This window comes from Pteropus alecto, unplaced genomic scaffold (assembly GCF_000325575.1).
Source record: "Pteropus alecto unplaced genomic scaffold, ASM32557v1 scaffold22, whole genome shotgun sequence".
Taxonomy (NCBI): Eukaryota; Metazoa; Chordata; class Mammalia; order Chiroptera; family Pteropodidae; genus Pteropus; species Pteropus alecto.
The window spans coordinates 15,927,908-15,951,976 of NW_006434839.1; the positions used below are offsets into that span (position 1 = coordinate 15,927,908).

At 36.7% G+C, this 24,069-nt stretch overlaps 1 protein-coding gene across 1 annotated transcript in view; it reads left to right on the forward strand.

Moving 5' to 3' along the window:
* TSPAN12 (tetraspanin 12) overlaps positions 1-24,069 on the forward strand; it is a 62,351-nt gene that overhangs the window by 494 nt on the left and 37,788 nt on the right. Inside the window, exons 2-4 of the mRNA XM_006910575.1 lie at positions 768-903; positions 13,517-13,599; positions 14,709-14,844. Coding sequence (XP_006910637.1) covers positions 838-903; positions 13,517-13,599; positions 14,709-14,844 — 285 coding nt within the window. The 5' untranslated portion in view covers positions 768-837. The remainder of the gene's footprint in view (positions 1-767; positions 904-13,516; positions 13,600-14,708; positions 14,845-24,069) is intronic.

The following is a 24,069-nucleotide window of genomic DNA, read 5'->3' on the forward strand; positions in this document are numbered from 1 at the left end:
CACGCTCGGCTTTGTGCTCCTCCAGCCGCCGGGAGCGCGGGGTCGCGGCAGCGGCCGGGGCCGGGGGAGGGGACGTGAATGACTAACCCGGCGTCTGCACAGCTGCACCGGCCCTAATTCCCCTGCGCTCCTCCCCGCCCCCGGCCCCAGGCTAATCCATCATTCCGGGGCCGAAACATCATTTCTCACGTTTTTCCAAAGAAACCCTAGTCGCCGGGCGGAATCCCAGCTCAGCGCTGCGCCCCCTCCAGTGCCCCGCGTTCACACTCGAGCTGCGGGATGGAATGGGGGGTGTGGTGTTGGGGGGCCCAGAAACTATCCTAATGAGAGGGACGTTCTCACCCTTAGACTCGCCGGCGGCGCCTGTGACGTCTCCAGGGGGTAGTTTGGTTTCTAACCTTTGGGACAGTTCCGAGCAGAGCTGTCCCGAGGAGGGGCGCGGATTGAGGGAGGTTTTAAAGAGCGTCTCATCAGAATGCAGAGGACACCTCCGCGTGCCCCTTGAGAACTGGAGATTACTGTGCGCCTTCATTCATCCCGAGTCTATCTTTTTCTCTTCTCAGCAGGTGTTATTTGAAGCTGATTTGGCACTTTGGGGAATTAGGTTACTATTATAACTTTAACAAATGATTTTCGGTGGAGCGGTATCTAGAATGAACTAGGTTTTGGACCAGACTCTGCACTCAGCTGAGGACTGGCAGAGGAGGGCTGGGCTGGGGGTGCGGAGGAGGAGGTGAGAGTCCCCTGTTCTGTCCCGTCCCCTGCAGATCGCTGCTGCTTTGCCCTTGGAGGTAGGATGTGGTGAAAAGATGGGGCTTCTCCCTTCCGGGGCTCACAATGGCCAGAGAAGATTCCGTGAAGTGCCTTCGCTGCCTGCTGTACGCCCTCAATCTGCTGTTTTGGGTAAGTCAAACAGTGCCACTGCACCAACAGGTGGGGACCGCTGGATGGGGTTTCCTACAGCCACCACGTAATGCGCCAGAGAGCCTGGCTAAGTACTAATTAATTACATGGGATCACACCCTCTGTTTTTCAGAGAAGTAAAATTTTGACCTTAAAATGCCTTTGATCTAGCTCAAGTTCCATTCGGAAAAAGAAATCCACCCCTGGATACTAGTAGCAGTAAAATTAGACATGAAGTTAATCTAGGGATATAAATAAATGCACGTGCTTGTGCTTGTAGATAAGAAAATTATGGCATACTACTTAGGGGACTGCTTGTTTTCAGGAATTTCAGATAACTGTGCAAGCCATAAATTGTTTCCCTCTGTCATACTAGCTTATAGAGAACCTAGTTGTGGCAAGCAGTATTGCTGTTTTTGTGAGAATTCATAAGATATCCTGTCAAAAGACTGGACAGATTTTTCTAGAAAAGGTGGTTTTCATGTAACTATTTCTAAGTTGGCAAAGTTTTAAGGAATTTTTTGTATGCTCTTGGAAAATCCCATAACCATTTAAGGAAATAAAATACATTAAATTTAACAAGCTCATGGAAATCTTTATGCCCTATGAGTTAGTGACTTTTTATGCTTTCATCCAGACATACATTTTCATTAAGTGTTATTAATAATCACATTATTATTTCTAAAACTTATGAGGAAATATAAAAATTAAAACTGTTGCTTCAGGAACGAAGCAGATAATGGTTTGTTGGGTTTGTTTTTTTTTTTTTTTTTTGCCAATTTTGTATTCTATTAGTAACTTATATTCAAACTTTTCTGTTAGAAATTTTAATGTGTAATTTATTTATTTGGCTGACTGCCTGGCATTGACCAGCCTTTTTAAACATGTCCTCTTTAGAGGATGACATTTTGGTTGAACTCCTTATGGATGGCTCCATTTTAAGGTGACAAATTAAGCCTTCAGTGAGTAATCCGAAATATATCTAAACTGGCAACATTTTCTTCTCAACATGAAAATTAAAGTATTGAGTAGTTAAATTCAGCACTTGAAAATATAAAATCACTAATTGATCTTATTGTAGTTTTTAATTCTAAAGATGTACATTTTTAAGTGGGTCATTACCTGCTTAGCTATAAGGTATTAAGATTTCTGACTTTGTTTCTTTAAAATGTATAATAATTATCACTTCTATTTGCTAGTTCTTCACTTTCCTACTTTATGTTTATTAATTATAGAATCATCGCATTTTTATAACTAAAAGGGGATTTAAAGATGACCTGGTCGAACATCCTTACTTTGTGGATAAGAAAACTAAATGTAGCTTAGTGACTTGACAAGGTCAAATAATCAGATAGTGACTCTTTTGTGATCTTAGTGCCTTTACATGGACAATTACTGAGTTTTCAAACTTGGAATTACTAGGACTTGTTTTTGTTCAGCAAAGAATAATGCTTTGGAAATTTTCTTAATCTGCATTGTGTAGGGGAAGGAAGACCCAAGTTATTTAACAAAAACATTGCTCTTCTGAGTAATGAAATTTGCTTAAAAACACCTACTCTTTAAGCTCCTCCAGGGCCTCTTGTGTCCCCAAAGAATGAAAAATGTTTTTTCTTTGTCATTATCCTGTACTTCAGCTTTCTCTCTTTCTGTGTGTGTTCTGATTATTGAGATTGCTTCTCCCTTTCTTTAGCCCCCTTCTACTCCCTATATCACCTTCCCTCCAACAAAATAATCCATATGATACTGCCTAGTATCTGTCCTTCTGTGTGTTTTTTTTTTATTTCATACAGTGATATATTTACATATACCTATCCATTCGTGTACATTCGGATGTACATTCGGATGTACATTCATGATTTTTTTTTATTAAATTGTTTTTCTCATTTGAGTTATAATTGCAGGAGTGGAATTGCTATCAGAGGATATGTAATAATGATAGCAAAATATCTAACATTTATATAGTAGCTCTTCTGTTTGCCAGGAACATTTAGTGCCTCAGTTTCCTAATCTGTAAAATAGGAATGATAGTTTCTAGATTTTTTAGAGTTGTGAGGATTACAGTTAATATATATAAAGTGCTTGAACAGTGGCACTTAGCAAATGCTATCTATGTAGTAGTATTTACTGTTGTTACTACTAGTAATACAATAATGATACTCAATAATTATCTCCACTAAGTAGATTACTAGGAGGTAGATTATTGAGGCACAAGTGTCCTTACAGTAGGAATTATTATTGTTATGATTAATACTGCTACTACCATTACCACTAGTACATGCCTTTACCCAGCAATCCTGTCCTGAGAATCCAGTCCCCAGAAATAAGAGTACCATTACACCCCGTTATATGTACACAAATATTTGTTGCCATTTTATTGGTGTTATGATACTTTTTAATTTTTGCAAATCTGAGAGATTTAAAGTGTTATCTCACTGTTACTTTGTTTTTTACTTCCTCTACTACCAGTGAGCACAAGCCTCATTTTACGTATGCAAATATATATATATTTATATATGTCATTTCATTTCATAATTCATGTTCATTAATTATCTAATATTTACCATTTAGGTTTGCCTTATTGTTCATTGCTTTCATTTTTGTTGTCTATTGCTATGTAAGAAACAAATTTTTCTATGTTGTTTTTAATAGAATTTTTCTCCAGAATTTGATATATTCTTTTATTTTCTGTTCTTTTAAAGCACATACCCTTCTTGTCTTGGTTAAAAATATCTTTTTTCCATACTGATTTTAAGATTATTTTATACAACTAAATGTATTTGTGGAATTGTCAAAATGTATATACTCGCTTTGGGGAAATTGGCATTATTATTTCAATGTTAAAACAATGTTTGCAGATCCTTTATTTCCCATGCTGCTGAATCAGAAGCAGTTTTCTGCCTGTGCCAGGAACATGCCTGGCCATCCTTACATGTCCTTACTCCTTCATGTAATTCTCATAACAGCCCTGGAAAACATTTTCTTTTCTTTTTCTTTTTTTAAGGTAAATAGAAGTTACTCAGAGAAGTTCAGTAACTTGCTAGTAAGAACAGAGATGCAAAGTCTTTTTTTTTTTTTTTTCCTCCAAGTACAGGAGGAGTTGTTCTTCTGGACAAGGTAGAGAATTTATTTGCAGCTAAGTAAACATCCTCCATAGGAAGGGATTAGCTGTTTACTGCTCACTCACTCCAAGTCCTCTAGAGCAGCACTTCTCAAACCCCCATGTACAGACATGTCACCTGGGCATCTTGTTAAATGCAGATTCTGATTCAGTATGTCTGGGGTTGGGCCTGAAAGTCTGAATTTCTGAAAAGTACCTCTGATGCTGCTGCTGCTGGTGTGAGTGTCACACTTCAAGGAACAAAGTATTTGTCCTTAGTTTTCGTTCTCAGTTTTCATTCTCATTGGAATTAGAAGCAGAATAAACCAGCGTGGCATATGAATCCCGCTTTTTGAACTAGACTTCACGTGTTAAGTATGGAGAGGGAGATTGCTCTTGCCTCTATTTTTGCATGATTGAGTGGTCTGCCCTCATTACCTGCGAGATCAAGAGCTGTAGCCTTTTACTCCTCACTTGGCATTTTAAATAGACTTTTTCCTGTCTACTATCTTGGTACCCTTTCCCCTTCTCTACCCAACAAGGATTTTAGGGAAAAGGAAAATAAATCTTAATTAGGAAAACGCTGGGGGACCTATACAATTTTGTTTCGCTGTTCTGGACGTTGGAAATCAAATGGAGTGATGATGACGATGATGATGATGATGATGATGATGATTAAAAAAGTATTTTAAGTGTGAGGTATAGGTATGTCTAAGAGGAAACAATCCACAGCCCATTGCAGATCACGAATACACTGCATCCCCTTCATTGCTATACATCTAGTCCCTTTCATTTGCTATCTGTTGAGTGGCTCTTCCACGTTATAAAGAAGCACAATCCCAGTAGAGGTGTATGGGGTCGGCAGACAGATACCGAAACTCCTGGATTTGTCATGAGTGTGGTAGGTTTGTAATGCATATGGGCACATGGGATGTGGTGCCCATGAATAAGCTGCCTTTAGAACTCTTTTGAGACTATGATTCACATTGTGGCCACAAAGGAGCAAGGAACGTGGTTATGTTTATTTTAAATTTATCACGCTTTTACTGTTTAGATGGCTTATTATCTAAATAAATGAAAGCTTTCCTCCATTTTAATAACAACGTCTGTGGCTTTATGAGTGTTTGCTGTTCTTAGATGGTAGTTTTCTCCTGTTAGAAATATATGGATAACTGTGGTTCTCTTTGGAAATTCCTGAAATTGGTGAACATTCATCAAATATCTTTATTATTTTCTGAAAGTATAATATCATATTTGTAGTTTTAAGCTCTCATTTCTCACCAGCAGATAAGAGTCATTGTTTTTTACTTACAACTACTAAAGATAGTAGCAGTAGAGAGGAACTTACCTGATGAAATATGAAAAGAAACTTATAAAGAAAGTCTAATAAGTGGTCAAGAAATCTCGTTCACGCTTTTCGGATATAGGCGTGGTAGACAAAACAGCAGAAGGCTTGGTGTTCTGTTGCTTTTTGGCTGGCCGTCCACAGTAAACCTCATGTGTTTGACCTATGCAGACCCTACGTAGAACACTGGCATTCCCACAGCATTCGTAGAGTCACATTAAGTGCTAGGTTTTAAATTCATGCCCCCAACTTCATACTATGAAAGACATTGCAGTTTTCTTTAACTCTTCCTAAGGAATAATGGAGAACCGTCCAACAAATGTTTGTGCCTTTTAGAAATGAACTTTAGTGTCAGGGACAAAGCCGATATGCCTTTTTTTTACAGTGTGGCTCAGCTGGGCAAAGATGGGTAGGTAAACCACATGCTTCTTAAGGAACACCTTTTGAAGAGAAGAGCATAGAGGGTTCTTTGGTGCACACCCCACTGCAGACTGGAGCAGTAGCCCCTCACTCATCTGTCCCCACCGAGAACAATCATGAGTGAGGCCTTTGGGGACGTTTACTGCCATTGGACGGCACGGAAACTGCAGTGCAGGAGACATTTTACTCTTCTCTTACCTGCCATCTCTGTAGGGTAATTTGTCATGGAAACAGGACAATTTTGAGAGTGAAGTGAAGGGGATGTTGCTGCTGATAATTATACAATGACAACAGAGGCTTAAAACCTGGTCAGACCAGGACATATGGACTCCCTATCTACAGGCAGCATGATGATCTATAAAAACTATTAGTCAGAACAGCTCCAGGGTGCCATTGACTTATTCAGCTCTAATTAATAGATTTGATGTTTAAATAATATGCACAAGTAACCCCCAGAACTCATTTCAGCCATCATTTACATTGCTGGTTTTTCCACAGCATCCTCAAATAGCGTTAGCTATTTGTTCTCTTTCTCGCTGCTCATCTCCTGGTAGAAGGGAAACTGGTGAGGCATCAACTGACCAAAGGCAGAGGGGAGTGGGCATGAGGACGTGAAACAGACATGCTGCCGGGAAAGACTGACATTGGGCCACCAGCCTCTGAATAATCAAGAATTGATTGACCTTTACCTTTCAATAAATAACAATTAAATCCTTTTATTTTTAAGGAAAAAAAAAACAACCAGGAATTTAAAAAGCATCTAGTCCAATTTTTCCATTTTTAAGATGAACAAACAGAGGTTTGGAAAGTCTGCATGGCTTCTCCAACTTCTCCAGAGACAGGACTGTAAGTCCCTGGTTTCTCTTCTGCGTTTGCTCTTTTCTAACAGATGTGACATAAAAGGAAAAGTTCAGGTACGTGGTTTCAGCTATCTGTCAGCCCTGAACAGAAATTATTAGTGTCCCTGTCACCTTGTATGAGACTATGTGTTATGTGTGGCAGACAGGTGAAGGATTTAGAAATCTCCTTTTTGACTATGACCTTACCATTTGGTGGAAACTGTAGGTATACATTTCATAACAAATTTAGGGAATGTGCATACACATAAAATTCTGATTTAGAAAACAACTTGATTCAATACTTATTTTTACATAATTATATGCAAGCTGAACCAGAATGTATCTCCAACACAGCAGATTTCATATTTATAAATATTTCTTGAGAGCTAGCATTTTCTAAATGTTTTACACAGAAGAATGTGGCAAATATCTGGCTAAGCAGATATTAAATCTATTTCTCTAAAGTGATATTGTATTATTTTCTAAATATTTCCTTAACTACAAATAATATTTTGCGATGTGGTAGAAAATGTAAGAAGTTATAAAACTAGCTACATATGGTAACTACATTATTCCTAATAATTTAATTATCATGAATGACAGTTGAATTAAATTAATATGGAAAATTAGTAGAAAACACCATTATTATTAGTAAGGAGTCCTGAATTACTTGCATAATTAGTGCTTTTAGATTTAATAACATCAAGATTAGTTATTGAGGTGAACTTGTCTCATTTTAACTTAGTTTTTTTGCTATAACTTGCACTATATTTGTTGTTCCCATTATTATTTTCCCAACCTCAGTATATAAAATCCTTCTCTGAGAATGGAACTGTTTTCAGACATTTAATGTAGCTGGAAATAATGTCATAATAAAAAGCAGTTCATTCTCAGAGTTGTTTGTTTACTATAAGATAAGGCTTTGGGTTGATATTATTTATTTTGACTAATGTTCGGTATACAGCTACCATGCTTGGATAACTACTGTGAAAAAACAGTAGGGCCAAGTAGGACACAAAGTTTAAAGGACTTTTGAGAACATTTAAACGTGATATATAAATCTCTGATCTTATAAATCAGCAGGCATGTCTCTACTAGAAAATTTCCAGTGATATAGAAAGCTTTGTTCTTCTTAAAGTATCTCCTGGTTTTGCTAAAGATCTCTAGTAGCTTATCTTGCAAGTTGGAATCACCTCCCTTTAATTATTTTCTCATTCATTTATTTACTATATATTAGGTCTCATTACTGGTCTTGGTACTCTGCTATGTGATGGGGTTGTAAGCAGTGGTCTGTGTTCTCTACAGCAGCGGTCCCCAACCTTTTTTGGCACCAGAGACCACTGCTCCTATGAGAATCTACTGCCTGAGGTGGAGCTGAAGCTGTGATTATGGTACTGGGGAGTGGCTGCAAACAGATGAAGCGTTGCTCTCGCTAGCCCGCTGCTCACCTCCTGCTGTGTGGCCTGATTCCTATCAGGCCACGGACCAGTACCAGTCTACACCCCTGGGGTTGGGGGCTCCTGCTCTAAAGAAGGGAGATGGGTGTGTAAAATAGGAAACTAGAGATAACCACTCTATGAAATCCGTACAAGAGCGTTGACTAGGGTAAAAAGGGAGTTTGGAGAACATCTTTACACTCCAGCTGATATCTGAGCTGGTCTTTCAGCATGAGGTTTTTCTACTCATGAGAACAGAAAGGCTAGGGTAGAAGAGCATTCCAGGCAGAAGGAACTGCATGGGCAAAGACATAGAGGCTTTAGGAGATCTGCATGGTACATAATGGAGAAGTGCAAGTGGGTTTTTTGTCATCCAAGTACAGAATATGTGTGGGAAGGAGCTGGCAGGAAACAAGTTGAAGAGATAGGTTAAAGGGTGACTTCAGAAGGTCTGTGTGCCCTGCTAGAGTTTAAACTTTTTTCTGTAGGAGAGAGTTGGGGGAAAGTGGAAGTAGAGTTGGGGAGGAGCCATCAGGGTCAGCTTGTAGAACTTTATAAGCAGAAGAACTTGATCTTTGTCTTATAAAGCTAACTGAAGGGTGAATTTGAGGTGGAATCTGTGAGCCAGAGAGTTCTATTATAAGGTGATTGTAATTGCCTGACAAGAGATTGAAGACCCGAACTACCCAGAAGTGGCAGGAAATGGGGAGGAATTCACTAGGCGAGTTGCAGGAACAATCTGTGGGACTTGAAAGTAATCAGATGTAGGACTGAGGAGGAGGGAGAGGATTAGGCTGGCTGCCAAGTTGCCAGTTATGTGATTGTAGCGTTGATTATACCATTTATTGAGATAGGAAGGACGCACAGGTTTCCAGAGGAAAGGAGATGAATTCAGTTTTTGAGATGTTAAAATTGAGAAAGCCACGGAAGTCCAATAGGTAGTTATATCACAGCATATTTGCACTGACCCATTCATTAGACCTTCAGATATGTGAAGACTCCATTTCTGAACTGATTTTGGAGTTGTCATATCTCTTAAGCTGACTAAGAAAGATTAAGAGAAAGCCCTGAGGTCAAAGTGACTTGAGATAAAATAAATACGTACAATATATAAATGAATCCTACTCTGATTTTTCATCATATAAATCCTCTGTGAAGTTGGATTTATTATTATAACAGAAAACTGGGGCTTAGGAAAGATGAAATGACACACCCAAAGTCATATAGCTTAAAAGGAGCAGAGTTGGAATTCAAACCAAGGCTCTCTGATTCAATGGCTTTTCATTGTCCTTATGGTCAAGACCATATGTCTTAAAATGACCTCTAAGACTCTGTGATCTTGGCCCTGCCTAGCTTTCTATCCTTACCATGCGCCAATTTCCCTTCTTTGAACATATTATGCATGATGCCTTCCACACTGGGACTTTTGCCGTTCTTTCTAACTGAAATGTTCTTTTTAACCTCCTTCTCCCTGATGAACTCAATAATTATCCTTCAGATCTCAGCTGTCTTAGCGAAGTTCCTGTGACCCTATGAAATAGGTCAGTCACCTCAAAAGGAGTTCTTATAGTAACTTGTATTATTCCTTTCCAATACTTATTACAGTTTGTAGTTATGCATTTATATCTGATGAGCTGATTCATGCGTGTCCTCATCACTTAGTAAATTTCATAGAGCAGAGATGATGTCTGTTATTGCCCATCAGTACATGTCCATCACATTGCATAGTACCTGGCAAAGCGCAGCTGATCAATCAATGCATGTTTTTTAGATGGAAGAATGACATCAAAACCCATGCTCTTAACCATTCTATCCTACTGGAAATGTTTTGGAATATGCCATTTAAAAGACATACACTTTTCGTTATATATGGAAGAACTGTGTATAAAGACTACCGCTGATAATACATTATACAAAATGAAGAATATGATAAGTCACTGACACCTGAGCTATGATACTGAAAATTGGTTGAACAGTCAGTAAAAAATTTGAGAATGAAGAAACCAAGGTCAGTTATGATTTTGAAGAGTGATAAAAAGAGGGGAGAATTATTTAAAACTGCAAGATAATTTGACGTAATAAAATAAAATAGCACATTAATATACTTTCCTGTCTCCATGAAACTTACAAGGTATTTAGAGATCCATAAATAATCAAACAGAGGGAGAACACATAGCCTCCAATTTAATTAAGTGGTCCATGGTTCCCTGCAAGCCATGTGTGTTTCAATGGGTTCTATTATTTAGGTATGGTAAGGCCAACACATTGGGAGACAACTTCCATTAAAAAAAGGTAGTTTATTATACTCACAGATCCCAAAGGAGTAGATGTCTCATTACAGGTGGACCAAGAAAGGAAACACCGGGGTCCATCATAAGGCAGAGAGGTGGGGAAACTGGGCAACTACTTTTACTGTGGCTTTTTTAAGAAGGAACAAGTAAGGCAGGATAAGGGGGTTTTGTATTGTCTAGTTTGAATAATTTTAGCAGCCTCTGGCATATAGAACCTGTCTCTAGTTTTCTGGCATCTGGATTTTTCAGTGATTAGGACGGGTGTAGAGTGACCCAGAGTGAGAGAACTCAGTAAGGAAGGTGGTTGGGTGTGTGGACACCGGACTGGTTGGTTTGTATTTGAAAATGAAAAGCGCATGCTCGGGAGAAGGACTCTTGCCCAGGGTAGGTAGCTGAAGAGCAGGCAGCCAAGGCGAGGTAGCTCAGGCATATTATCAGTTTGTCCAGACCAACATATGTCCAGTATAAGCATGTAGAACAGATGTTAAAGTATTAAGTTTGTAGAAGCTAGAAGCATGTTTAATACACTGGGTAATTTTATTAGGTTTACAATCTGTTCTTCATTCCCAGTGGGAATGAGGATAATAATAACTGGCCTAATTCTCTGAATTATGGTCTCAGGGTTCCTAACATATTTTAGGTCAAGGACCCCTGAGCCCCATTCACTAAAGATCATGGTTCAAACATTCAGACTGAGCCTAATCACTACAGACTACCCCCGCAACCCGCACCCGCACACACACCTTTTTTTTTAAAGGAAGCCTGCATGCTGTGCAGGTTTGTCTCCTCACTGTCTGTGGAACTTGTCATGCTCGTCTCTAAACTTGGAAAGCAGTGAGTGACTGAGCCTAAAGCCCCAAAGACCAAAGACCCGAATTTGAATCCTAGCTCAGTCACTTAGAGTCTGTAAGACCTTGAACAGGTTACCGCTCTCTTCTGTGCTTTTGCTTCATGGTACTTTTTACAGTCTGTAATTATCTGGTTTATATATTTATTCCTTATGTCCCACAAGAGGCTCCATACAGGCTGGACTCTTGCTTCTCTTATTTATTTCTGAGTCTCCCAATCTGGCACTGACAATACAAGGCAGATAGTAGGTGTTGAGTAAATATTTGCAACTGAATGAAGGACTAGAGAATTCACTAGCTGACTTTCTAAGCAGCTAGCCGTACTTCATTGCACAAGAGGTCAGAGATCTACATGTTTTGCTTACCTTGGAGCCTTTATCCAGAAAGCATATTTCATGGCCACTGCTTGAGTCAGTACAGACACATTCCTATATATTCCTGTATATTTATTATTTCATCATTTAAGATAAATCTGTAACATATAATGGCAATTGATATTCATTAAGGTTACAGCAATTATTAAGAATCAAGTTAAGTAGAATTGCTCTGTGTTGTGCTTAAGGAGATAAATATAAGGCACATTTTAGAAAAACTTCCATCAAAGTAGGAAAGACCTTCAGAACTTAGGGTTCGATTTTCAGCTTTTGGAAAAGCTTCCCAGGAAGACTCATTTTGAATGCATTCTAGATAGTTGTTTTTTAAAAAAACCTTGAATTATGAACAATTTAAAACATATACAAAAGCAGAAAGCACAGTATAATTAATCTCCACTTACCCATTACCCAGTTTTAATAATTATAAACTTCCCACTAATCCCCATGCATTATGATTATTTATCAAACCATTCAGCATGTATCTCTGAAAGATAAGAAATTTTTTAAAAAAAGAATCATTTTTTAAAAAAACCTTAATACTTTTTGCCATATCTAAAATAATAAATTCTTAATATTTTTCAATATCCAGTCATGATAAAATATTCCTAGTCATCTCATAAATGTCTCTTTGTGATTGGTTTGTTCGAATCAGGATTCAACCCAGGTCAACATATTGCATTGGATAATCTCTTAAGTCTCTTAATTTATAACGATTTTTCCTTTCTTCCTTTTTTCCACTTGCCAATTTTTTTAATTGAAGAAATTATATCATTTGTCTCATAAAATTTCTCATGTTCTTGATTTTGCTGATTGCATTCTCACAGTGGTATTTAACAAGTTTAAATCTATTCCCTGTAATTCCTATAAAGTGAAAGTTGGAAGCTTGATTAAATTCAGGTTTGACTTTTTGGTAAAAACATTTCAAAGGTGTATGTCTGATTGCATCACCTTGGGAGATATCATATCTGGTTGTTCCCTTTTGTGATACTAAGATTGATCAGTGGGGGTCTGGTATTTTAAGTCACCCTGATCTTTCCATTCTAAAAGTTCCCATCAGCCTTTCATGTGACACAGTAGTTCTCAGTCCTGACTACACATTAGAACATCTGTGGATCCTTTACACATTTCTTATGCCCAGGCCCCAAGAATTGGTCCAAAGTGGTTCTGGGTTCAGTAATTTGAGTCCTAGGTGATTCTGATGTACAGACAGGACTGAGAACTACTGACCTGATAATTTTGGCAGCCATGAAGGATCTTTGCCTAGAAATTCATTATTCCAGAAGATGTTGTTAAACAGTGGTACTCTGTTATGCTTCCTTCACATATTAGCAGAAACTCATCTATAAAAATTTTCATTAAGTGTTTGTGTCTTTGGTTTGTATGGGAAAGATAGGGTAAATATTGAATTCATATTAGTTTTCTGAATAATGAGTTGAGTATCCAGCATCCTACAAAGGTGATCAGTGAGTTTTTTTAAGTATTATTATGAATTAAGATATTTTAGCAGACTCGATGCTTGAAACCATTGCATTCGTTATTATTATTATTATTATTTTGATGCTCAAATTGTTTGAACTTTAGCTTGTGACTTTTTTTGACAACATCAGTTTTTGATTGCTTCCTTGCTTTTACATATGACATGGTTTAAGCTCATCTTGTAGATTTGATAATTCAGTTCTATGTTATCTTCATCTTGTGCTATTCTTGTCTTGAACCTGGCATCAGCAATTTAATAGTATATCTATCCATATCCTATTTGGTGACATTCTATTTAGTGGCTGTGACATGATTCCAAAATGGAATGGCAGATATTTATAATAACAGTAAATTTCAATGGGTGGAAGTGGTAATTGGGTAAAAACATAATGATTATGTAACAAAAGTCCTTATTTTTTTTTTTACTATTAATCTGGCATAGAGTGCAAAAGTCTTTGGTAACCAGTTTATGTTTTTTTCTTGCTAGTTAATGTCCATCAGCGTGTTGGCAGTTTCTGCTTGGATGAGGGACTACCTAAATAATGTTCTGACTTTAACCGCAGAAACAAGGTAGGCTTTACAATTAACAATTGATTTCTTTCATTAGGTTTCCTCAGGCACTAGTTTCTAGGTAACTTTGCCAGCATCTGTTTAAATGGTAGTGCTCTTCTACAATCATTCAGAAAGTTTTCCCTGCCCATGGCTACCTTTGTTACAGAGCTTGCATTTTCTAGCATTGTCGTTAAGGTGTGCCACTGATCCTAGAGAACATTTATGGGTATGAAAATAACAGTCGCCTGTCCTTCTGTTGGTGATGTCATATTTGCATATAAAGGACAGCAGAGCTACTTGTCTCTATGAAAATCACTGCTAGCTTTCTTACTTTCATATTCTTGAGCAAATGAAAACCAAACCCATAATGCCATTTACTTTTAAAATTTCAAAGGTTGACCCGCAAACGTCGCAAGAGGCAAATACTTCACTCGGCCTCAATTTTTTCACCTCTGAACAGGGAATGCAATATATACCACTCTGAAATGTCCTAAGAATTAACTGAGATACATTTTTGTAAAGTCCTTAACAGTGAAGCTTAGTAATGGTAATTTTTATTATGATTATTATTACTCTTACTATTCTGGTTGTAGTTAATGATTTTTTTCATAGTTTTCTAGCAAAAATCATCTCTCTCCCTTCCTCTTTCTTTTAATATAGAAATATTAAAATTTTCTTTTATATAGCAGTTTTTCACATCTTTAGGAAGGATCAGTTCTCAGGGAGAAATAAAATGCTGTACATGGAGCCCGAGATCAGGAAAGAGAGGAGGGAGGAGATTCTTCTCAGCTGGGAAATAACAAAGGGTCCAGTGTGGTTCCCTCAGGCTGACGCTTCCAAGCTAATAGTAGGTCAACAACTTCTTATAAAGGAGTCCTATCTTATAATATATTTTAAATGAGTTGAAGTAGGAAATGTACCACTTGCATAAAAATTAAACAAAACAAAAATAAAGCAAACAAGCAAATTAGCAATAGCTCAATGATGTTGAAAATAGCAATACATTCATTTGAGGCATGTTGATTTATAGGATTATTAACACAAATAACAATTGTGTCTTGTACTATGTTTTGAGTATCTTTTAATTATATTGTATTTATAATGTGACATTATTATTCTTCTTTTAGGGTAGAGGAGGCTGTCATCTTGACTTACTTTCCTGTAGTTCATCCGGTCATGATTGCCGTTTGCTGTTTCCTGATCATCGTGGGGATGTTAGGATACTGTGGAACAGTGAAAAGAAATCTGTTGCTTCTTGCATGGGTATGATGTTTCTCTCTTTTCTTTATTATACTTAAAAAAACCAACCAGTAATGTATTATTTTTCCATCAGAGCACACCATTATGTGCTTAGGGAACTGTGATAGCCGTGCTCCAATCTGTGGTAATTGTTCAGCATCCTGTGAGAAGGGAAGTCTTCTTTCCATGAGAGATGATTTCAATACAGGTATTTGCTTTACTCGAATGATGAAGTATGGAAATATGTGCTCTACTTAATTATTTTACTCAGGCTATGTGTTGACATTTTCATTTGAAAGTATGAGTTTTTTTCTGCTGTCATGCTCTCAAACAGGTCCCTTGGTACTAGAACTGAGCAGTCATAATGGAATTCTGTTTCTTTCTCTCTCCTCTTTTTTAAGTCAAATCCACCATATAAACTCACATAGAAATTCAGGTGGTCAGGTTGCAGGCAGACATTGCAATTTTGGCGCTGCCTTTACAATAGGTTAGTGTATATCAGTGAGTCTCAGTTTATATGATCTTAGTGCTTTTTTTTTTTAAATTCTGAAAGAATTGGACTAGATCACTTCTTAAATTCCCTTCAGCACTCAAATTCTATGATTCCAAAATCTACGATTAAACTTTTAATTAAAAATTAGCAAACTCTCTTTTAACATTAAAAATTTGAGTCAATTAAAAATACAGATTATATATAGATTTTTGAAGCACATTGAGTATATAAAATATTGCATGTTATTGGCACTAGGTAGTGAGGCTGCCAACATGTAATTGCAGACATATCAGAAGCCCTCAGACCTAATTCATTGAGTATATTCCTTGTCAGTAGTTCTCAAGTCTAGTTGTGCATTAATTCCTTGTAGGGAGTATAAAAAAATTTTAACTGTATGCCGATATTCCTTGTAGGAACATAAAAAATTTTAACTGTGTGCTGTAGTTCTCAAGCTAGTTGTGCATTATTTCCTTGTAGGGAGCATAAAAAAAAACTTTAAATGTGAGCAGAAAAAAAGCCCCGATTTGTAGCATTTGCAGATTTCTGTGGGGTAAACACTCCCAGCATGGTGGATTTCGGGCTACCAAGGTGGTATCACTGAATGCAGAGTTGGGGAGAGATGAGCACAAATTGGCTCTCAGGAGAGCTTCTGCACACCAGTGCTTGACTGGCTCCCGTTCCGAGCCAATTAAAACAATGTTAGTGTGAAGCTGAATTAAACCTTTGAATTTCCCAGGAACAACCTGTGTTAATACATTTCTTGGCTTCTTGGAGGATAATTCTTCAGATCCATGACTGGAAAACAGAAAAAGCTGCAGAAAATAAACCACAGAGAAGGAGAATCTGTTCATTGCCTTACCTACTCCATTTTGGTGTACAGTGAGAGGTGAATGATGGAAGGGTTTTGAATTGTATTAAGATATTTGGGCAATAATTTAAACATAAACGAAAGGACGTGGACCTTGTATGAAACTTAGAGTTTAAAGGATGAATAATTTATTTTAAACTAAAAAAAAAAACCTCAGTCATTTTTAAAAACCACAGTCTTACAATAATGTTTCATTTACGCAACCAATTTAAGTATGACTGCTATTCTTCCCCCTCCCTCAAGCTTATATGATTCTGGATAGTCCCTGGACTAAGAGATGGGGTTGAGTTGGGACAGCATGTATCATGGAACCCAAAGGCTTTTAGCAACACATTTTGAAAACAATTTATGGATTTTATTAGACTGTTTGAATGCTGGTAACGCAAGTCAACAAAGAGCAAAATAATTTGGTCTCTGCTTGAGATGGAATGAGTTATAAAGACTTGTGCATGAGAGGCTAGTTTGTGGGGCTAGAAAGAGCATTATGATGTAAAGCTGACATGGAAGACTGAGGTCCTAAGGGCCACTAAATTGTTCATTCATTCATTCTTCAAATGCTTATTGAGAATATGGGCACTACTAATTTTTGCCAAGAGACTAGTGTGTATGACAGACAATTCTACTACTCTAATACCTCTAATACGGTTTACCCTGGATGCTCTGAGGCAAAGAGAAGGAGCTCTAAGCTCAGCTCCAAAGGGTTGGCACCTCTTTTAGGATGATGACTAGCATAGATTGATTCAGCTTTATCTTCACCCTCCTTTGCTTGTTAGATGCACTACTTTTCACAAAGCGGCTTTTGGTGCATTGCTGTTCAGTGTGTCTGTCTTGGTTGCTCCTTCCCATTGACTGTCTGTGGCAGTTCATTCCCGTTCTCATGGGGCCGCCTCTCTTCTCATGGCATGTTTCTAGACCTTACTCTGTCTAGGTTCAATGCAATTTTTCTAGACCTTACTCTGTCTAGGCTCAATGCAGTTTTTCCCTTCCTTAAGAATGATCTGTGTTCTCAACTCCCATTTACCTGCCAGTCAACCAATCACATCTAATTTTCTTTTCAGGAAGTTTCTTCTCTGGCTTCCTTTCCTCTTCTAAACAGTTGCCTAGTCCTGTAAGTTCTAATTCTACAGTCTTAGGAACCTGTCCCCTCTTTTCTACCCTTATTAGAAATGCCCAAGGTTCAGGCTCTCCTGAGTTCTTTTATATATAAGTCCAACACATTTCCCTTATTGTAAATTCCTCTTTTTATAACCATACTACAAACAGCTTGATAATGTGAACCATTCACCTTGCTTATTGCTTTAATAAGTGTTTATTAAATTGAATAATAGACAGGAAATCAGAACAGTGTGAGGAGCAGTAGCCAGCACATCTGATGGAGGATGGTGCCTGGAAGGCAGTGAAGAGAATGAAATTTTAAAGGAGGAGCCTGGATGTTATATAGGTTTAGACTACAAGGAGAATGGCTTGTTAAAGGGAGGAAAACTAATGCAAATATGACATGATTTAATATCCTTGGCAAATATTTGAATGATAGCCCTTATGTTTTCTTCCTTTATGCCTTTTAGTTTTTTATCCTAAGTAAAAAAAAAAAAAAAATTAATGAAGTTTCTTACTTTTATTTTGGATGTAAACATTTAAACAAGCAGAATGCATTCAATCCACCTTTTCCATTTCCCTGTTTTCAAAGTCTTCTTTCTTGCTTAAGACCTATAAACTAGATCAGCAGGAGGAAGCCTTTTTTTTTTTTTTAAGACAACCAGTATCTCTGAGAGCCCTCATATCTCTTGAGTGATTACTGAAAAACAACTAGCAACTTAGCTGTGGTGCTGCTCAAGCAGATGTCAAAATGTCATTATTCATTAGAATGATCAAGAAAAAGTGGGAGAGCTCCAAAATAGATCTTTATAACCAACCTGCCCTCCCACCCCACTCACACCTCCCAAAGAACAACTCTGCAGGCTAAGAGACCACCCACAGGAAAACATTTCTGGTGAAACTCAGTCATAAATTTGACCCACCTATTATAGATGCAAGTTGTTAAAATACCCTAATTTAAGGTTCTCAAATAACATACAGGACATCCAATTAAATTTAGATTTCAGGTAAACAATGAATAATATTTTAGTATAAATAAGTTCCATATAATATTGAGATACACATGTACTAAAACATTATTCATTGTTTATCTGAAACTCAAAATTAAATGGACATCCTGTATTTTTCTTTGCTGAATCTGGTGACCCTACTCTGACTAGATTTACTCTTTTTTTTTAATCCGTAGGTTCTTTTTTCTTTTCTTTTCTTTTCTTTTCGTTTCGTTTCGTTTCATTTCGTTCCGTTCCGTTTCGTTTCGTTTCGTTTCATTTCTTTTCTTTTTCTTTTCTTTTCCTTATCCTGAGGTTCTTTATTTAATTTAATTTATTTTAATTTATTTATTTAAATTAGTTTCAAGTATACAGTATATTGGTTAGACATCTATATAGTTCATAAAACGATCCTCTCAATTGTACCCTTCCTCCCCTGGCCCTGACTAGATTTGTTTTTAATAAATGTGAAATTGTCATAGGACAGAAACTTTTTATATATTTACTAGAGGAGATTAGGAATAATTAAATTCTAATTATATTGGGAAAACAAGCCAAAAATGACTAGGAAAATAAACTTGATTGTGCCGTAATTTTCAAAGTAATTTAAGTAGCAGAAATTTCTCTTTAAAAGAGAAATTGAAGCTAAATGGAAATTGGTTTTAAGCCTTAGATGGGTGCTTCTCAAGGCTTTTAGCCATAGACTAAATGAAATTCATTTGTTATTGCAGTTCTACCTTGCTATTAATATAGGCATTAGGAAAGCTGTGCCAGCTCAGGGGGAATGTAAACAGATTTAACAGACATGTTTACAATATTGATAACAGCTGAATGTCACCATCAGGAGATCATCATTTGTCAGAATGTGATACTACTATATGCTCAACTGCCAGAAAACCACTAGTCAAGAGCTGGTCAGAAATTAAGTTGGATGTGTGTCACATGTTTTAGAGCAGTAATTTGTGTTAAAAGGGGAAGGTTTTCTTTTTTTTTTTCAATTTTATTATCCCAGAGAATTTTCATATGGCCATTGATTGTGTGGATACGTTTTTAAAGCTTTCTTAACATATACAGTAATTGAACCAGATTTGAAATGATTTTCCAAATGGAAATCAAATCAATTTTTAATGGTCATGGAGAAATTAACCATTCTCAGTTTTTTGTGTTTCAAATCACAGCATGAAATAGGAATATCTTTAAAAAGTAATTAATTTTCTATAGACTCTGTTTGAGGCCTTCTCTTAAGTAGTTATAAATTTTATAGTTATATAGCTAGTCATAAGTCATTAAGCTAAAATTAAATTATTAAATTTAATATCTTTATTATTTTTGGTTTGTTTTGGTTGATAGCTTTGAAATTTTATTTCTAAATCAAGGTCTATCATATCATTGACTACATATTCAACATCTGCCCAGTGTTTACCCGTTTTCTGAGAAAATACTTATAGCAATCATATGTGGTCAGACTTATTTTACAGATGAGTGAAGGTAGGACGCTCAGAGTTACACAGTTGCTGGTTTCTGTCAGTAACATTCAAATGCAGTCTGCTCAAAGCCCATGCATGTGTCATTCCACTACACTACCATTATAATACGTTTAATTAATTACTGGCATTATTTCTGTAAGACCTAAATTAGCTTCATTTATAATTCCAAGGCATTCAGTAATCATTTAACTTTAAAAAATATAATCTTTAATGTCATTTTTCTGAAAGGCCTACAGAGGCCTGCCATAGTTCTCTCTCATCCTGTCAAAGGAGGAAACCATTTCTCCTCTCCTTTCTCCCCTCCTCCTGCCCATTCCCTTTTTCTTTCCTTTTTCCCTCCTGAAGCATATCGAGCACCCAGTCTGTGACGGCACTTGACGTACAAAGATGAAAGGGGAGAATACAAGGAAAATAACAAAGGAAAACACGATATTAAATTTATAAATAGATTATTGTGAGAACACAGAATAAGGCGCAATTGGAGACTTCCGGCAGGTTGCAGGAGAATCTCTACTTGACCTGGATATTGAAAATGTGTCAGAGCTTTCTGGGGAGAAGGGAAGGGAAGGGGCTGTATAGCAACATGAGAGTGTGTGCGAAGACATGGAGGAGCAAAGGAACACAAAATTTTGGCATAACTTAGAAATTCAGTGTAGCTGTGACATCAGTGCACAGTGAGAAGCACCTGAAGTAGGTTCAGTTGTGAAGGTCTTTGTGAGGGAGTCTGAAGTTCTCTCTTGGGCTATAGAGAACCAATGGGTTTTCCAGCGTGAGATGAGATGATAACATTTAGGGCTGGAGACACGGAGAAGCCCTGTTAGTGGTTACACTATAGCTTTTGGAAGCCATGGTTGGAGTCTGGACTAAGACTTTGGGGAATGGTGAACAGTGACTGAATTCAGTAGACCTTGCTGAGATAGAATTATGAATAAAGAATTGCACATGATAATAATGTTTGTATTACTTGACATCGAGAAATAAAGCATTATTCAACATTTATGCATTTTTTTCACATAATTGAAATATATCCCTTCAATGTATGCATTTTATTTTGCATGTTAACTAGAATTCTTTGAAAGCCGTAGTTATTAAACTTAGCTGTTAAACTCAAAAAAATCTCAAGCAGAGGAAACTGAAGATGATTTAGGCATTTTTGGATCTAGAGGCTCAGTTTGCAGCATCTAGTTTTTGTATGCTTAAGAACCTAAGACAGAACTCCGTGACCACTTCTGTTTCATAAGTGATATTGGTATGACTGCTTCTAATTATGCCTCAGAAAACCTTGTGAGCAAATGTCTTTAACAGTAAATTTTGTGTCAGAGACTGGGGCCTAGGACAATTGTGTGAAATTCATGGCCTTATTTATTGGGTCTTTGTGACAGGATTTTGAGTGCTCATTGGATTTTTTACTTACTTCAGCGTTTGAAGCATGAATGGTTCAAGTATTTGTATTTCTGACCTTGAATAATTCAGGTGTACTCTGTCATAGTAAACATTTAGAGCTTTCTTATACACTGTTTCTTAATATGTACATTCCAGATAACTTTTGTTACATATAAACCATATAAATCTATATTCATTGAATTGGCGAATGTCCTTAGAGTGAGCAGAGTTCAAAGCCAGGTATTTCTCTGGCAGCAGCACATGCTATTGAAAGGCTTGTTCCAGCTGTGAATGCTGGTCGCCAGTTCAGCAAATGCTACCTTGAGGCTAATTTAGCAATTGTGCAGTGTTTTTGCTTTCTCATCTGCTTTGACATTGCTGGTCTTGACTTCCTTTGGCAAACATAAAACATGGACATTCATTTAAAATCATATCACTGTCTAGATGACTCAGGAAACAGTATGCCTAAATGCACAGAGTTAAAATAAGAGGGCATATAACACATGTAAAAGAGAGAATTAAGTCATTTAAGCCAGGTGAGGAAAGTAGCTTTCAGATAATGCTTAAGAAAATTGTTTAATATTTACTTTATGTACAGTATCTAATAGAGCTGATAACTAACAATAGCTTATGAATTAAAGTTAGGCTTTTTTCATGAAATTTCATAAATTTAAATAACTTATATTTTCAGAATTGTCATTCGTACATCTTTCCCCTTTTTCAGGTAACAGGCCCTGGTTATGTGCTGAGATTAAGGTGGACCTTTGCGACCCAGATGACAGAAACTCTAATTTAAATTTTAAAAAAAGTATATACACTGTAGTTGTATCACTTAGTATTCCTGTTACAAAATACATTTGAATTATCTTAAAGTAAGTGTTTATCTCAGAATTTTCTTTAGATTACCATTATTTTACTTTTCAAACTTTAAAATTCGAAAACTACAAATTTCCTCAAAATGATTACAACTAGGAAGACATTTTAGAAACATTGCCTTTAAGAATATAGAGATTTTATTAGGTGATACTTGCCAATGTAAGAATTATTTCTAATTAAGTAAAAATATGAATTTTTTGGTGTTTCTTCTATGAAACAAGCATTTAAAATACGTTAAAATTTCAAGTTCTGTGCAGGGTTTGCATAGCTAGTTGAAGACAAGGACTAATAACTTTTAAATGGACAACGTGAAGTTTGCCTTTTATAATTAAAATATTTTAATTTGAAAAGTTCTTTCTTTGTGTTATTAAAGTTACTTTTAAAAGAACTCTATGGTGTATATACATTAAAAGAACTCAAGTATGCAGGGCTGAGAGTTGGCTGTGTGACCTAGGGCCAAATCATGGAGAGTCTTAATATTGTGCTTATGTGTTCTGCAGTTTGAAGTTTTATGACCTGAAGAGTGATGTGAACTGATCTATCTTTTGCTACACAACCCTAGTGACAGTGTTCGTTTTTGCTTTCTTCTGGGCCTTTTGCTCGTTTATCTGGGAGAAAATAGTTACCTGGTCTTGATACTCTAAGCTAACATGGCTTCATAGTTAGAGAACCTTTTTGAAATGATACACAAGAGAATGGAAGACATACTTTTATTCTAACGATGTGCCTTTACTGATGACAAAATAAAGGTACTCAGGTGGGAAAGTCTAATGATTTAGAATTTTTTTCCATATGTTAATCTGGGTGTATAGAGTTCAGATGTCATAGCAAAATATAGTTAGGCACTGGGTGCCAGCCTAAGATGCCCTTAGGAAAACAAGTCGGCGTCAAGGACTCTTGTGAAAAAATGGGAGCAGTAATTCTTTGGAATGCTACAGCAAGTTTTCAGTCTCGGGGGAAAAAGTTCCATGAACAATTCACTAGTATAAGGAGAGTATTGCTTTAACTCGTTTGAGAACAAACTTTTCCATCACATTAGAAACATTTACCTACAGATAATTTATATGTGCCCTTCAGATCACTGATCTGTTTATGAAAGCAGGTCTTTAAGGGCCTCTACTTTTCAACATCGTTATAGCTCAAGTATGTATAACAAAAGTATTTTTCTTTAAAACCATTCTGTAATTCATTCTATTTAATTCAAAGTGTTTTTGTCTATCAGTTAGCCTGATTACTGATGTTTGGGCAACTTTGGTGAGAATTTAATGCATTTATCATTATTCACACATGGCTTTTTCCCATGAACATTAAGCGTGACTGTGACTCATGCTGTGTTTTATACTTTCTTCTAGTAAGGAAGAAAATATATTTTTGGTTCAGGAAGAAAGTGATTTTGCTTGAATTGATTTATCTAGGAAAGAAAGAAACAAATCTCTCTCCACTTGTAATAAACATTTGTATGCATGGATTTTTAAAATTTAAGGGAAACATTTTTACTCTTTAATATTCTTTAATGCTCTTTTAACAGATAGGTTTGTGGTTATTCTGGAGAATATACAAAAATAAGTTCAAATTATATCTTGTCTGAAAATAAAGGCACAGCAATTAAATGAATGTGATTTAGAAAAAGTTTCACAGATATAGAACTATAGATAGCTTCAAAAGTTATTGGCAGATATTAAAGCATGAGTTCTCTTTCTACCTAATAAAACATCATCTTTTACAATTGCCAATTTCCAAACCTGTTGTTTTATAAAAGGTGTCATAAAGGTGCCTGAGATAATGAGCTCAGGCCCTCTTGTGTTTGGGAGGGATTCGGCCGCATTTGGCTGGGTCAGATTGAGAGGCATGATCTGCATCAGAATTGAGTCTGGTGTTATTTGGTTGCGTTTCTTAGGATATTTCAAAAGCTCCTTACTTTTGGCTCTTTCCTGTCCTGGTTCTGGTGATGGCGCTCCCTGTCTTGCATTCTGAGGAATGGCCCGATAATATGTAGAGACAACCTCTTCAAAGACCAATAACACCCTGTAAATCTTTAGAGATGGGGCTGAGCATGCA